General features: G+C 53.2%; 5 protein-coding genes across 5 annotated transcripts; 1 reads left to right on the top strand and 4 right to left on the bottom strand.

Annotated features, from left to right (window-relative positions):
- Nucleotides 1-546: 546 nt before the first annotated feature.
- ColSpa_01887 (uncharacterized protein) lies at nt 547-2,007 on the bottom strand (the record flags this gene model as incomplete). The annotated part of the gene is made up of 1 exon (XM_049268099.1): nt 547-2,007. The coding sequence occupies one exon, from the start codon at nt 2,005-2,007 to the stop codon at nt 547-549; it is 1,461 nt and encodes a 486-aa protein (XP_049124056.1).
- Nucleotides 2,008-6,273: 4,266 nt separating this feature from the next.
- Nucleotides 6,274-9,134, top strand: ColSpa_01886 (uncharacterized protein; the record flags this gene model as incomplete). Its single annotated transcript, XM_049268098.1, has 5 exons — nt 6,274-6,300; nt 6,359-6,851; nt 6,968-7,105; nt 7,156-8,340; nt 8,620-9,134. 5 exons carry the CDS (start codon nt 6,274-6,276, stop codon nt 9,132-9,134), a joined length of 2,358 nt encoding a protein of 785 aa, XP_049124055.1.
- Nucleotides 9,135-10,189: 1,055 nt separating this feature from the next.
- Nucleotides 10,190-11,112, bottom strand: ColSpa_01885 (mannose-P-dolichol utilization defect 1; the record flags this gene model as incomplete). The annotated part of the gene is made up of 2 exons (XM_049268097.1): nt 10,190-10,453; nt 10,516-11,112. 2 exons carry the CDS (start codon nt 11,110-11,112, stop codon nt 10,190-10,192), a joined length of 861 nt encoding a protein of 286 aa, XP_049124054.1.
- A 928-nt stretch (nt 11,113-12,040) lies between these two features.
- On the bottom strand, nt 12,041-12,964 carry ColSpa_01884 (uncharacterized protein; the record flags this gene model as incomplete). The annotated part of the gene is made up of 2 exons (XM_049268096.1): nt 12,041-12,695; nt 12,828-12,964. The coding sequence occupies 2 exons, from the start codon at nt 12,962-12,964 to the stop codon at nt 12,041-12,043; spliced, it is 792 nt and encodes a 263-aa protein (XP_049124053.1).
- Nucleotides 12,965-13,577: 613 nt separating this feature from the next.
- Nucleotides 13,578-15,208, bottom strand: ColSpa_01883 (syntaxin pep12; the record flags this gene model as incomplete). The annotated part of the gene is made up of 5 exons (XM_049268095.1): nt 13,578-13,686; nt 13,736-14,850; nt 14,900-14,976; nt 15,034-15,108; nt 15,166-15,208. 5 exons carry the CDS (start codon nt 15,206-15,208, stop codon nt 13,578-13,580), a joined length of 1,419 nt encoding a protein of 472 aa, XP_049124052.1.
- Between the last annotated feature and the right edge of the window lie 1,156 nt (nt 15,209-16,364).

Below are 16,364 nucleotides of genomic sequence, written 5' to 3'. Positions count from 1 at the left end.
AACTATGTCTCGCGACGGCGCTTGGGTGCATCTGGCACATCTGCCAACTGTCGCAGCGCGAGCACGCTCCCCTCAAAGGGTTCTCAAGAGAGGCGCATGGTTTCGAAACAGAGGCTCGGTCGACTTGAACCTCTTCGTCAGTGACGGTGTGCGATGTAATCAGATTTTGTACGTTTCATAGCGGGGTTTTGCAGCTGCATTACTGTCAACAGCAGCCGCAAAGGCACGCGGGAAAAGCACAGTGACAATGCCACTGCTAGCTTGATGTGAAGAATGAAAGGGTAGTGGGGCTGTCCGCCTAGAAGGCGACCCCGTTGATAGAAGGTCTAGTTAAGGATGAGGTAGAATATGAGAGGGATTACAAGGTGATAGTCCGATATGATGATTCGTCCGCCAGCCTATAATGATGCACCAGATAGACCCCAATGTTGGTGGAAATGCCCGCGGTAATAGATGTAAGAACTCCGTCGCCATGCTTGATATGCTTTTGAAACCCACCCGGCCGCCTCGCCGTAAGCTCAAGACAAAGAAATAAGGAATAACGTGCTATACACAGGTAGGAGATGCGTCTCGACATCCCCTAACGTATGACGGGACAACCGAGTTTGGGGTGTTGCCGTAAGCTAGGGCGACGATTCCCCTCCGGTCGTCGGGACAGGCCCATCGCCCGTCGTATGAGATGGGCCTGTCGTGTGACTCATAATATCGTTCGCGATGGCTCGACACTTGCCTGCTGGGCACATAGTCGTCCGGGCATAAGCGTCGGCCACGTGGCTCGCGGATCTCGCCTTCTTCCAGAGGATCCACTTCTTCGAAATCCCCCTCAGTCGTCGTGGGGATTGTGGAGGTAGGACTGCTGCCCCGACTGACCGGGAAGTACCCACGGTGGTCATTGATGCAATAATCCCATCGGTCTTGGGATCGATATCGAGACCTCTCATAATGTTGGTGGTCGTAGTGTGTATGATGATTGGGGATGAGGTATTCTTGAACCTCGGGAAACACGGCTCTGAACGGCGCGTTCAAGGAGCTCATGTCGTTAGCCGGGAAGCACTCTTCATCCTCCCGAAAGTGATCCAGGTCAGCTTCCATGTTCTGGAGGTGTAAGTTATCGGAACCAGCCCAGAGATCAATGAGCTCTGCGATCCTTCGAAACCCTGCCGTGTGACCGCCGCATTCGCGAGCCTTGACACCGCATTTGATAAAGAGGTAGCTGTGAATGAGCTCATGCAAAAAGGTAGAAATGAGAAGTCGTCGGTTGTAGTTCTTGTTCTTGAGGATTGGGTTGGATAGGACGATGAGGGTCTCAAAGCCTCCCATCTTGGAACGTCGAAGAGCCGTAGTGCCAATGATGTGGTCTTTGTACTGAGCACTAGATGCATGAGACCAGTCCCATGTGACACGCTGCGATAAGCTGTTGTGGAAGAAGATTTCATTTGCGGCAGAAAAGATGCTCTCCAAAGCAGCGTTGTCAATGGAGAACTCGGCATCCCGAGACCGTGGCCGGATGAGAGACCTCAGGATTCTCTCATGCTGAGTGTCCTTCGTACGTCGCCGGCCAAGGTGCAGTCGGGCCTCAACAAGTCTGGCCGCGGCATCATCGTCCAAGAGCCTCAAATCGTCGTCATTTTCGGCGCTGTAGATGTTCGTATCCGAAGAAATGGAGAGGCCGGAGGCGGTTCGCTCCATTTGCGATGAGCTGACATCGGCGTCGGTTGGATCAGGTGATGGTGATGCTTGCTCTCGGATGACCAAGAAAGACAGGTTCTGAACGGGTACCGAACCCCGTGGCGAACGGTTAGGTTGCGCTTCGGAGGGGATGTGCGATATCCGGGCTTTCTTGTGTGGAGGCATGTCGTCGTGTGCGTAGGGATAGTCGTAGAAACCATTCTCATCAGGGTGACCAATCCTCCTTTTGCCACCCACAACATAGAGGTCGGGACTGAAGGCATAGCCCTCGCCCTGGGACAATGGCCTTGCCTCCCCGCCAACCACCCAAAACGCCATTGAACATGCTTGAGATATTGCGAATGGAGGAAGAGGGCGAAGTTGGAGGGAATGGGCAAAGCTCGGAGTGTCGGGGGAAGGATGAGGGATGGCAGGCCGGGGGGCCTCAAGGTGAAATACGGGGGGTCAGTGTTGGTTTGGTGTCATGTGCGCCCGGAAACCGCATGAAGACCGGTGGAGAAGAGTGGCCGGCGCCGGTTGTCCTATGGTTGCGTACGACGGCAACTAAGGAGGAATGGAGCTCGGGAGGACCATGCCAACGAAACGAAACAGGAGGGCCAGTTTCGAGGGTGTACGAAGTGAGGCGAGGAGCAGGTGGTTTCCCCCGTTTTCTGTCGGCCAGTCTGTTCTTTGAAGAGAGATAGCTGCATGGAGAGACCCAGCTCAAGGCAGGACAGCGTTGCATGGCCCGTCTAGGCCCCCTTGGCTTGCTCATCTGCAGAAGGATCCCAACCAGCGGAATAAAAGCAATGTAGTGATTTGGGTGGACGACAGTCAAGCAGCGGACAGGTGGTACTGAGCGGTGAGGAAGGGAGCTAAGACGGATATGCGTGTGCGGCGTTGCGCATCGCAGATTTAGTGCGAGGTCCATCGCTGCCACCCCCCCGACCAGTGCAAGGAACGTGGCGTCTCCAGGCGGATTGGCGTTGAAACTCGACGAACCTACGCTGTGTAAGCTCCAAGTCCCCCAACCTTGCCCGCTCAGACTGGCCGCCATTGCTCGCCTCAAATGTGAGGTGGTGGTAACGCATGCATGTATGTAATAGCATGGCAGACTTTGGATATAGCTACTGACTTGCATATATGTAGACCGTCAGCCCGACAGCCTTCTGGTCCTTCGTCGTCGCCTGTGCCCGGAGGATGGGTATTCGTGGCTGCCAAACATTGAGAATCCGCGAGTCCGCCCCAACTCAATGGTTCGCGGATTCCAACGGGGATCGGGAGAGGGAGTCCAGGTCGAGGCATGCGAGGGGCGGTGGGGGCGCCGCTGAGGGAGGCGAGGGAGGAGTCCGGGACTGGCTGTATTCAACAAAGATCTCTTTTTGGCAAAGGGGCTGGAATTTGGCCGCACATGATTGGCCCTGCATGCCCGGGCTCGGGATCCCATTGGTTGCCTCATCTCCGTGCATCCGCTGCTCCCTCGTCGGCTCTGGTCGCCTCCTTTGATGAGGCTTTCCGATACTCAGGCCTTCAAGAGATTGCCATCCACCGAAGCAACGCCCAGCCTCTCTCTTCTTGCTGACTTACAAAGTTGCCCATCATCCATGACGAGACCCACGGTCCACGGAACATCCTCCGATGCAAGCCCAATCGGAATGGCGAGGCATGAGCGGATGTGACCAGGAAGCTGACTCCTGCACCTCGTCAAGTCGGGCCAGTGTGCCTCAAACAGAAGTCGCTCCACGGCTGCTGCGCCGCGCTGCTATGCCATGCGACGTGTTTGCGATGATGCATCAAGGGTTTCTTGCCATTGTTTGTTGTTGATGCAGCCCAGCGAGACAGCGAGCAATAAAGGCAACCAGTGTCCAGTTCGTTGACAGCGGCATTTATTGCTGCATTGGTAACACTTGGGCACGAAACAATGCTCTCCGCCTTGTCTTCATCAGGGATGGGTCCCGGGCGTCCAGTGCGGCGCTGATCTTCACCGTTTCGGCTCGCGTAGTTTAGGATCTTGCTTGTTCGCCTACCAGTCGAGCCCAAGTCGAACCGAAAGGCGAAGTACTCTGTAATCCCACACATTCTTTCTCTTGTGAGGCCCGCAACACGATAAAGTGCTTGCGCCTGTCATCGTCGTCAGTCCCCCCATTAGGCTCGGACGAGACGAGCACGGACTGCGGGCAGCCCGAAGTTTATCTGCTTGACTCTTCGTCGAGGCTTCGACAAGAATCCATGATTCCAGCTTGCCGACCTCCCCATCCCTTCCCCTTGATATATGTGTGGGGAATTTAGAGTCCGTTGTTACGTGTGGGATGATGCCGCGATGCCGTCCCAACATCGTTTACTTCGATGAGGAGACGTGTTTCGTCTGCTGTAGATCGGCTACGCGCTAGCAGCTCGATTCCTATGATTGATGGACTTGTCGAAGCGGTCCGCCAAGTTGGACCTGATAGACCGAAAGGTTCAACTGTTGATCATAAAGCTGCGGGAGATTGACTGACGATAAGCGTCGGCCGACGAATGACCCGAATGTAAAAATCAGCAGACAGAAAGTGGTGCATGGTATGGAAACAGACGCCGCCGAAGTATTGTTTGAATTCTAAGGGTCTTTGAAAGCACAGGGGCGCTGCGACTGTGGCAGATCCCGGAATAGCTTCATTTCTGCCAAGATGTATGAGAGGGTCGTAGTGTACTATGCACTCGGCTCAGCTATGCCGGCTCACGGAGAGTGAAAGGCGGATCTAGGAAGGTTTGTCACAAAAAAGCAAGAAAAAGAAAGAAAAAACCCGGAGGCAGGGATCCCGGGGCTCAGATTTATCGATAAGATACACCATCTTTCTTATCACCTATCCCCGAAACCAAACTAGCGCTCTTGGGTCTAGATCTCTCGGCTAGCAAGCGGATCATGTGGGTTGCAGGTTGTGCCTGCCTTCCCCGACGACGTCTCACTCCTTCCCTGCAAGGTAGTCTAGATGGCCCGCGTTGCCGGTGTGACGCGACAGGCATTCACATCTCGCGTAAACGTCATCATTGGGAAACTCCATATGGAGCAGGCACGGTATACTCTTAAACATAAGTTACCTTCGGGCAGTGGGTTTCGAGAGAGTAACTAATTACACACAAAGACCAAAGTACCTCTTGTCTCCAAACCAATTCTTAGTATTTATGGGCGGGTTTTCAATCACCCTTTTTTTATAAGTAAATAAGACAATGATTGCAAACACCAGACCTTTTTTCTGCTTCGCTTCTTTCACTTAGGCCTTATTCAACTTATCCTTGTCAACCTCTTTTCACCACTGGCTTTTTTACCAGATAATTGGGGATGAGTCGGTTCAGTTGGTGATTGCAATATCATGTCTACTATGCTAGCCACGAAAGTCAAACTATGCCCTCACATGGTCTGCTGACTGTCCTTCCAGTCGGAATTCAATGTACTCGGTAGTGATACGGTGACGATGACCTTCTTTCCGTGGCTCAGGCGGTCGAGTTGCAGATGGCTGGCATATGGCTAAGGCCATTGTATTATCAAATTTCAATACAGCCCGGAAGTTGTTCCGAGTATGGTTCGTAGTGGGCATTACTAAGAAGTATCAAGCGACATGAGATACAATGCTCAAATGCAGACCAGTACTCACACCAGAGGCATCATAAAGACACCAAATGTTCTGGTGACAATATTCACCTTCTATTTACTCAAGGACGGAAGCTGCAGTGCTATAGTGTAGCGCACGCCGACATGATGAACCGCTCACCAGGGTGTGGGGGTTCAGACTCCGGTCTTCACCTTTGAGCTGGTTAACATCTTGAGCCTAGCACCGCGTCTCTCGGCCACACGACCAGTTCTACACGCGTTATTGCTCCTTCCCCTTTTTTGAGCAGGAATACTGCTGGGAATCTACTGCCTCACAACAACACGGACTCCCTCTGCTGCCGTCGAATTTCTGTTGCTTCTCGCTCTTTTCCTCCACCGCGTCTCGAGATACCTATTTCAGCCGTAACCTTTTTCTTGCACTCTTCACTTTATCCATACAAAGTTCTTTCTCAGAGGCACCCATATTCTTTCTGTTTTCCTCAAGCTTACATTCCAGTCTATTTGAGGAAGCTGATTCAAAATTCTTTCTTGACAAAGCTCACCCTATAGTGCCCGCTTTGCGCACGGCTGAGGGTTCTGAAGAACTTCAAACGCACAGGTATACCGTACAACAGGACCTTGGATGTTGTCGTCAAGATTATGCAAGTTAACTCTTCATAATTGTTTTTTCCTAGAAAGTCCAGCTTGTACCATCAAGGCAAGTGCTCACTGTTCACCTTTGCTCTTGGCGGCCAGGGTTGCTCAAGAATTTCTCACGGTCTTTCGGGGTTTCACCGACTCTTAGTGATCCCGTCACTTCTTTCTTGTGCTTTAGACTGCGGTCTGGATCAAAAAGCCAGCGGACGAGATTCAGCAAAAAATATCATTTGAACGGCAGCCTCGATACCTTCAAATATTCAACACCTCACAGGAGACCCCAGGCACTCAGTTGCACTTTTCTGTCCTTGTCGACCAACAAGACTTGAGGAAGAATTGCTTTTTTTGTGTCAGCACAAGGAGATTCAACTACGGCAAAGATGTCAAGCAACCAGGAAGGAAAAGAGGTAAGGACTCCTTGTCCAGTCCTTTCGTTTAGAGCAACAAAATGACTTTGTTTAGCAGCTTCCCAAGCGGTCTTTTACACCCAACCGTCCTCTTTACGACTCTTTCAACGAGGCTCATCGTAAAATTGCCCCCGCCACTCCCAAAGTCCCACTTGAGGAAGAACTTCACGTTGAGGAACAACTTACCAAAGAGCAAGTCGAAGACATCCTGAACGAGTCCAATCCGCACAAGGAGCTCAAAGAACATGTCGAATCAGGACGGTCGCAGCAGCCTTTTACAGAAAATCAGTCTGACCATGAGAGAAAGTTCACTAACCCGTCTTCTGCCTCTGTCATCGAGTTTCAGACCAAGACAACCGATCAATGTCTACATGCGTCCGTCTCCCCCTGCCAGTCAGATATCAAGACAGCCTTCGTCAACAGCTTGATCTCTTCCATTTACGAAACGGAGAATCGAGCCAATCAGCACAGCCCTACTGGAGATCACTTTCAAGACCAACAAACAGCTGTCGACTACCCTGATGCTTCCTCCTTCTATCCGGAAGATGGTGGTGATTATGTCTTGGCCTCTTCTGACGAAGACTCTGTTCATGGCAAGGTCAAACTCGAGCCCAAATCTTCCCCCGCTCTTGCATCATCCCCCGTTCTTTCTCCCCCGTCGCTTCAGACCCCAAGCTCCCATCCCAAGAGTTGCTTCGGCCCCATCTTGACGATGTCATCAAGAAGAAGTCTACCCCAGACTACCTCGATACTACCCATCTGTCTGGTCAGAACGGAACTCAATACCCAATCTTTATGGACCGCGGTGTTCCCCCCCTCCTGATATCCCCGTGACGCACCCTCTCCCTACCACAGAGCATATTGCCCACCCGGAGTCCCAGTATGATGGAGACATCTCGGAGGTTTCTGAGGGCCAATTCATTGGCCAGGGCAGGGAAAAGAGGTCTGTCAGTCGTCTCAATCCATTTCATGCTTTCTCAGGAACGTCATCCCATGCTTCAGACACCAACGCTCAGTCATCCGAACCTGAGAACAAGAAGGTCTTCTTGCGTCCTCATGCCGAGAAGGAGGTCTCTCGAGCTCTTCACCATGTTACCGGACTCAGCCTGCCCTCTAGCGGTCTCATTGTTCGGCAAGGCCTGACTTCACGTACCTACGATTCACAGCAGTCGCCTTATCGCATGCGCTCCGGTCAACAAAAAGACGACTTTTATCACGCACCAGCCATACAATCCGACTGGAAGATCACTCAATCCGGCATCAAGGTGCCTGTCTCTACGTCATACAATGAAGACGAGATCAACATGCAACCCACTGAACCCTACAACGCCATTGACAACACCCGGATAGCAACTGTGGCATCGGGCGACGCTGAGGATCGCACCGGCCTTGAGGGGGATGAGGACTGGCGAACCGTCACTGATGACCGTGAATTTCCTACAGGCGCTGTTGGTCGTGTTATGACTGGCAGCAGCATTGCCAATGTCTCCGACGCACTCCTGATTCGACAAAAGCACCACACTGGAGCCCCTGCTGGTCGCAAGCCCTCGGCTACCAAGGCCTGGTGGGAAAAAGGCGTCCAGTTACCGTCGGTGCCATCACTTTCTCCTTCTCCTTCCTTCCCTGCACCTCCTGGTCGTGTTCTCCACCAGACACAGCGGCGACAAGAAGGTTGGGAGGAGATTGAACTGGAACCGGTGCCCACCCCCTACAGGGACTTCTCCTGGCCTCGTATCCGTGCTGAACGTGAGCGAGCTCAACAAGCAAAGGAAGCAACGCAGACTGGTAGTAATGCGTATGCCAACCTTCCGTTCCCCTTGGTTGCCCGCGAGGACGCTGCCAGACGTCAAGCTGTCCGCCGTGCCAGCGGTCTTGAGGACCAAACTCTCTCTGGCCGTATTCTCTCGCCTGGCCTGCCTTTGTCCTCTCAAGGTGGCAGCTATGCGCTCCCTCGTCCTGCTGTGCGAAAGGATTCCGCACGCTCAATGTTCTCTCGGATTAAGAACCCGAACTTCGACTGCCGCAACCTGTCAATCCCTGGTAAGTACCCGCTTGTCTTGTCCATAACCTCTGCCCTATATGTCCTCCTACTCCCAAGCTAGACGCCCCTTCCTCTTCCCCTTCAACAACAATCCTTTCCAAATACACAATGTTCGAAATTTCGGCTCGAAATCCTACAATCATAATATCACGTTCGAAACACACCCTCCCTGAAGCTCGAATTTCTTCCTTTGGGCACTTCTCTGGGCCAGCAAGTCACCCCTTCACTTCGCATTTACCACCAAGAAAACCATTGGCTGACTTTTCCCCTCAATTTAGCCCACCAGCAGAATCCCTTTGGGCAGCCTGCCCATGAGTACTTCTCAAACCAGTACTCTGGGCGGGCTCCCACCCCGCAGACGGGGAGGGAGCGGGCCTCGGCCATCGACCAGTCGGTGGGCCGGAGGTCCTCGCCTCACCTCTACTCGACAGAGGTGATGGCGAGGTACCGCGCCTTTCAAGCTGTCCGCCAAGCCGGCGGCTGGGGCACCGACTCCGAGCTCGCCGACATGGCCGCGACCATCAGAGACGTCCCGCTCTCCGAGATGGCGGCTCGCCGCCAGAAGAAGTTTTACCATGCGATCATGGCGACCACCGGCCTCCTTCCCTTCGTGGGATTCGCCATCCTCGCCTTCTCGGCGGACAAGTTGCTTGCGGGCCTCACCCGCGGAGAGTGCTCTGGCCTCTCCTTTCAACAAAGGCGCAACTTGCGCATCATGCTGCTTGTCGGCTGTGGGGTCTGGGTTGCGGCCTTCACGGCGGGCCTGATCTCTTTGCTTGCCCTCCGCAACTGAGCGGCTGGGACCTTGTTTGTTGGATTAGGACGTAAGTTCTAGTCACTCCCTGCTTTCACTAGTAGATTTTAATCCGAATGTCAGTAGACGATGTTACGACTACTATCTGGCGGTTACTGCCTACGGGCATACCCATTTGTTCTCACTGTTCTGTTTGTTCTAATCTGGATTGGTCTGCTGTCCTTGGTGTGGCTTGGGGTGGGGGTTGGGGATGTGGTCTAGTATTAAGAGGCTGCGGCCTCAATTTTTTCGGAGGGAAGCCGTCTCAATGCTCAATGAATTCTGTTTTCGGCCACTATATGTACTTCTTGTCTCTATGTCTGTGATGTACGCATGTGAATACTTCCTCTGTGGCTCGAAGCTCCAGCTATGCTGGCAGCACGCCAGGTGACATACCGAGCAAATACTTTCTGTCACGCCTAGCTTGAGTGGCACTCGCCATCTCAAGGAGTGTTTAAGTACCGGCACACACTCCCGACGGTTGGTACGAGAATCCTTGATCAGGCAGGACGACGTGGTATCGCATAGCTGGGCATGTTCAAGGTTCGAGTCAAGCGGCAAAAATCCAGCAAGGCAACACTACTTTCGGGGCTATAAGACGCGAGTCGTTGCGTCTTAAGTGCATCTCGATCAGCTGTCGTTTACCCCAAGCTCACGAATCAGACTCGCGTTTAAGCTCATCCATATGGAGTGGAATTGAGCATCACTCAAACTTTTCTATGATTGCTAATATGAGAGAAGCTCTGACAGAGATGCCTTCCCGCTCCGTCACAGAGCTTTAGAGCCGATATGTCATTGGCAACATCAAGAAAGGCAAGTGACTGATAGGTGAGCACAAGACTACAAGCAGTAGCACGCGTTATAACACATCGACAACACGGAAACACGTTCGGAGGCACGTATTTGAGAAATCTGCACACATTGAAAGCCAGGCAAATGGCCAAAAATGGGTTGAAATGTGCTCACTGTATTATCGAAGCAACAGCATGGTATCTAAACGCCCCGGCAGTTCCACAGAAAAGGGGCTGCCAGCTCCCTTGGTATCTTGTACACACTTAAGCACGGCGGCGCGTGCTGGGTCCTTTCTTGGGTGTCGACGTGGCCGTGGAAGAGCCGGTCGAAGAAGGAGCAGCGGCGACAGGGACCTTCTGCTTGCCCTTGGCCTTCTTGGACGGCGCGTTCCAGTAGTACGCCATCTGCGACGCGAGCACGGCGTTGAGGAGGAAGCCGGCGATGAAGTTGTACAGAATGAGCTTGTCGTCGACCTCCTGGAGGGTGGTGAAGATGCGGGAGAGGGAGCCGGCGAGGTAGTTGAAGACCTGGAGACCCACTGAGTTAGCGACTGACGTCTCGGGAAAGGTGAGGGAGCAAAAAGACTTACAGCGAAGGCGCTCAGCTGTCCGGTACCACCCTCCTGCCAGATGGCCAGGATCTGCGGGACCTTGCTCGCAACGCTCAACACGCCCGCGCCGGCCTGCAGGTATCCGAGGGTCTGCATATCTACTAGGTTGCCCGTGAACAGCGCTGCGACGGCGGCGGCCAGAGCCGTCACGAACACGGCCGCCAGGCCTGCACGGCCGGTGTAGTTGAGGACCAGGACCGTGATGATGACGTTCTGGCCCATGATGAGCGCCGTCTCGCCGTAGGTGCTGAAGGGGAACTGGTTGCGGTAGTTGTAGGCCAGGGACACAATGTACGAGGCCGTCTCGAGGAGGTACGAGAGCACCGAAATGCCCTCGCCCGACTGGGAGGCCGTGAGCTTGCGGATCTGCGGGAGCTTGACGATGCTCGAGACGCCGACGATGCCGAGGCCGACGCCCTTGGAGAGGCCGAGCTTGATGCAGTCGACATCCTCGACGTTGATGTCCAGGAGAAGGGACTTATAGCAGTGCTCGCCAATGATGGAGACGCCGAGGTCGCGGATCGGGGCCGGGAGGTTGTGGGTTACCGGCTGGAGGGCGGAGCGGACGGCGTCCATGGCTGCTGTGGTGAGGCTTCTGCCGACGGGAGGGGAAACTTGGTGGTAGGTGTGTCGGATGTGTCGCGTATCGCAGACCTTTGCTTTATCACGCCGTCAAAGTGTGGAGGGAGCGCTGCGCCGAGAGTCGGGAGTGGGTGGGGGGTAGAAGGGAAAAATTAGAGACGGCGATTGTTGAGGCTTACTACCACACGACGGACACGTTGACGGAAGGGTTGAGGTCACTATGAACCCTGAGAAATGTAAGCCAGGGGTGGTGAAGTGATCCAGTCGGAGAATATCATGTGGGGAGCTAAGCTGGGCTAGCTGGCCAATCTGCTGTCGGCAAAAAAACCCAGCTACACCACCTCACGTCATCCCGTCCCCGTGCAGTCCTGTCCAGTCCTGTCCGCGCTCAAATGCAAAAGCAACCAGCTTCCAGGAAGAACCCCCAGATATTCTAGTAAGCTCGGTTTAAGGCAGCATTTTGATCCTCTTCGGTTCTCGGTATCCTCTTTCCCATAATCATTGAACGCCCAAAAAAAGACCGCGACGACGCAGAGCCTAGAACCAAGCCAAGTTGTCGAACTGAGCTTCGACAATGGCAATGCAGATCAAGTCGTTGACTTGACCCGAAAACACTCCTTACTTCCTTCCCCTTCCCTTTTGAGAGTTGTTAAAGTTCTTGATCAAGGAACTGCATTTTTCGAGGTTTTCCATCGGCTCCCAGGTGTTGTCCTTTGCGGCATAGCCTTTCCACTTGACCATGTACATCTGATCCTTAGTGATGGGATCGAGGCGGGAGTCGACAATCTTCTCCACTGCATACTCCTCCTCAGTGAACTGCGGAGTGCTTGAATTGCCCTTGCGGGGAGTCTTCTTCGGACGACCAACACCTCGGCCATGGGTGGTAGGGGCCTGCCATTGTGGCTGTCAATTACGAACTCCGCTACGTCGATGACTGGGATATGAATACCTTCTTGGCCGGAGCAGCTTTGGCAGGAGTAGTTTTGGGCACAGGGGCTTTCTCAAGACTATTGCGAGTCGTGACGCGGGCGGCTCGGACTGAGTCTATCAACCCATATTGGTCAGTTTCTACTTGTTGCTTGGCGAGTAGGATCAGGAGACGAGCTGAAGCATCCCGGCGTCGAATTTCGATAGACTTGCCTTTGTCGGTTGTGTTGACCGGGGTAGGAATCTGAGTCTTTCGCGGGCGGCCACGCTTCTTAGGAACTGAGACAGGCTCCGGGGCAAGGTCTTTCTTCACATCATAGTTGCCCTCGTGTAAGTCGGTGCTAGTCCCATTCTGAATCAACTCTCGAGCAGATGGCTGCATATAAGCCACAGGCGCAAGTTCCCGGTTGGGCATAGCCTTGGTGTTCTTACCAATCCTAGTGGTCTTCCGGTAAGTGGGCGAGGGGGACTCTGAAGTACCGTCGTACAAGGCCGACGAGTTCTCGGCCGATGTGGGCACACTCTGCGAAGACTCAACGGCAGCCTCAGGGTTGACAGCCTGTTTGAGCTTTTTGGCGGCTCTGCTTTCCTTCGGGGACGGCCTGCCTTGCGCTTCTTGGGCTCGGTGACGGTAGGTCGTGCACCGGCAGCTGGACTGGCGATTATGTCAGATTTGATCAAGAGTATCTCCTCATCCTTGAGGTCTTCCATGACTGCCTTGTCCTTGCTATTGAGATCTTAGTACCGGTGGATTTTGGATCGATGTGTTGCTAATAACTTACGCGGCATCGCCCGGATTGGCGAGCTCCTCCATTGTCACCTCCTCCTCGCGGCCCTTGAAAACGCGAGGCTCAGCCATGCCGAAGCTTGGTGTTGGCGACAGAGAACTCGAAGGGATGATGGGAGCAACAGAGGGCATAGTGACGCAAGCTGAGGGCTTGGACGAATGGAGAGAAAGACCGAAGCTCTCCAAGCCAGGTCTTCTAGATGAAGGGGGGAAGGAAGAAAAGTCGACGTTGGGTGGTGAGACGTAGCTGGGCAGTACTTTATACTGGTCAGTCGAGTAGGGTCTTCCTAAAATTTGGGCAAGAGCTTCAGTCCAGTGCCTCCTGTCTCGCGTTTCTTTATGGACAAGAAGGGAAGGAACTTGCTGAAAAGTAATAGGCGGATTGTTATCGGGTCATCTCTTCCTCTACTTTGGTGATCAGATGCTCAACATGAGGCAGGTGCGTGGATTATTACGGAAGACCTCACACTTGCCTCACTGGGTCCAAGTGCTACTGGGAAAGCGGAGAAAAGAGGATGGAATAAATGACAATTAGTCTCTGTTATGTTGATGGCTGGGTGCTTTAAAGCCGGCGCACATGTCTGAGAAGCATTCACGGAACAAGCACGAAGAGTATCATGCGGGAAGGGACTTAGAGCCCTCATTTGGACTTCAGTAAAGTGTGTTAGGGAGTCAAAAACATATTCAATGCCGGATGCACGTTTATTTTTTCTCAACTGTGTTTTGAGTCGTTCGAACGCTCCGCTCAGTCATCGACTTCCTCCACTCGTTTGTCTCCAAAGTCGTGAAGCTGCCCGGACCTCGCTGCCATCTCGACTGGGTTTTGAATATCAACAACACCCGTCTTGCGCAATCTGCCACATCGTTAGCATGAGCTCCAATTGAAGGCCGGTCTTGGCTTACCTTTCAAACAGCACGAAAAGCCTCTCTGCCTCTCTCATTTTCTCATCTTCCGTCATTTCCGGGACATCCACATGCTTTTCAGATTCTATAAACTGTCCAGTTATAGGGTTGACTGGCTTCTGAGTTTCGCCACTGCTGAACGCTTCAGATGCATTCGCCGGGATCGGAATGTTTTTCTGGAAGAGGAAACCTGACGCGAAGCCGTAACCAACGTTCTCAACAAACTTGGATGCATCCTCGTCTGACATGTCGAAGAGGAGAGTCGAGATGGCCTCACGCAGATGAGGGGTCAGGGGATTCGTCGAGTTGCGCAACAGCCGCGACGTCAGGGATGTGCCGCGGCCAAGAACCTCTTTCCTATCCTGCTCAGTTGGAAGAAGAGTGCCCCTGATGTACTTCTTGACTTCTTCAGGAGCACCACCATGGACCCGGCGCAGGACGCCAACAAGCGGCGTAGCAAGCTGCTCGAGTTCGTTGTCGGGGTAGGTCTTCAACGCGGGGTCCAAGATCTCGATCAACCGCTCCGCCAACATATTGGGTTCGGCCTTTGGGTAGACAGACGCTTGAATGTCCTTATCCTCCAACTTCAGGTCGAGTAGAGCGTTGACGAGAGCATTGAACGGCGGGTCGAGAGGTTTGTTGGTAGGTACGTCATGCTTCCAAAGCAAGGCGATGATGTGCGGTATGCAGCCCGTGAACGCATCCACCTCAGAAGGGCAGTAATGTGATACGTTGAAAAGCAACTTCAAAGTCTCATTTAGCGCCATGTCCTCCATAGGGTCAATAGGGGCTTTTGGTGGACGGTTTGTCAACAACTTGGCATGCTTGGACAAGCTTTCGGTGATGGTTTCTGCTAGCCGGTGTTTCTGGATCAGTGCCAGCAAGTCAATTTTGGTGCCGTACGTTGTAAGAAAGAGCACTCTCGAAACAAGGAATTCATCGTCGAAGCTGTCGTTTCTCAACTTCTTACAGGCTAGGTCTTCATAGCCGAGATCAACGAATGTTTGCCGGGCCACGGGGTTCAACAGCATCGAGTTGGCCAAAACCCTGAGAGCAGCTCTAGCTGTCGAGTTTGAAGGGCTATTGAACGCGTGTTTCGTGAGGATCTCGATACCCTATGGGTTGTGAGTAATGAATGCCCTCAAAACAGCGAAGAGGACCAACCTCTCGTGTGAAGATTGGATCAGCGTTGGTGGGGTCCCGTCCGTATATCTTGAGTTCTTCAAGTGCAGCATCGCGTTCTACACTAATTCAGCTGCAAGCTCTTGTAAATGCACATGATTCAGAGTGAAGCTTACGACGAGGGAGCAAGTTAGGTTTCTTTAGGTCTTCACCGAGCTTGTCCATCAAGCTTGTGACAGCCTCAAGTTTCGCTGATGAAAAGTGTTAGCGGAAGAGATACGAAACTAGATGGAGCGACGGGGACCTACCTGGGCCGGTGAGGTTGGCCTGCATGGTGAGGGGTTGCGACATGGTGCGGCGAGTGGAACCGAGATTTGGGAGGAGCTTCGGTGAGCCCGGCGAGGAAAGGCTGGGGAAGCTTCTGGATGAAGAGAATCGTCGGTCGACTCTGTGCTCCTTGACGCTTAGCATTCGTTTCAATTTGGATGGCATGCTTGGTAGGGATACTCGGGTGTAGATGAGGCGAGTAGGAGTTTGAATTACCTATGTGTTTGAATTCGACGTGATGATCGCTTGCTTGCAGCGGCGAGAAAGCTTGTAATGGTTCAACGGATGTGATTTGTGGCACTCGACGTCGATTTCAAGTGGTGGCTTGATACCTGACCATGACAATCTCGGCTAGGTTCGGTGGTGCATCAATCACAAGCTGAAGGGTCTCGATTAGGGACGAAACAGAAACGTTGATACCAGGGATTGAACCTTGGGGTTGAATGTATGATGCGTGCGTTTCAGTATTCTCAGCGGGATGATGTCGATGTTCAAGTGAGGTTGAAGGCGCTATGGAAACCCATCTGCTGAGAAAGGGGAATGAACCAGAACATTGGCCACGAGACCCCAGTGTTCGTTCACTCCACTATCGGTCGTTACACCAGAAAGAGGGGCGCCGTGGTGGCTGTCAGGCAGTTAAGCAGGACGGAAGCGCACAGTCCTCTCTCGGCGCCGCAAGCGTCGGTATCGGGCCTGACAAAGCCGTCCTCAAACCTCAAACTAAGGGGGGTCTAAAGCCACAGGTGAGCCGAGCCACAATTGGTACGAGCTTGACTAAGCATTCATTGCCATTCCATGCAGTTGCTGTGCTACGGGCATTTTTACAGGCCATGCAAATTTGGAGATGGAAATTCCACCGCCCCACTCGGGGTCGTTCAGCGGCCCAGCCCCCGGGCAACCAGGCAACGAAACGACGGGGGTACACGACTGGCACGGGCCATTACTTTAAGTGGTTTCGCGCGCTCACCTCGCGTTTTTACGTGCATCGTGGACGTGTTGAACCAAAAGTCGTCAAGCGTCAGCCAATTAACCAACTTGCTCCAACCTGACCTATGACGGGAAGGTCGTGCTACGAAAAGTACTCGCGAACCACGACACTAACCACGACTCCGGCCCCGTCCCCATCCTCATATTCGTACACGGCTTTGCTCTTTCTTCTGTCTCCATACGGAATACCTTA

The sequence above is a fragment of the Colletotrichum spaethianum genome, assembly GCF_022836535.1.
Source record: "Colletotrichum spaethianum MAFF 239500 DNA, contig03, whole genome shotgun sequence".
NCBI classification, from domain to species: Eukaryota; Fungi; Ascomycota; class Sordariomycetes; order Glomerellales; family Glomerellaceae; genus Colletotrichum; species Colletotrichum spaethianum.
The sequence above is the reverse complement of the archived record's forward strand: the minus strand, read 5'-3'. Positions and strand labels throughout refer to the sequence as shown.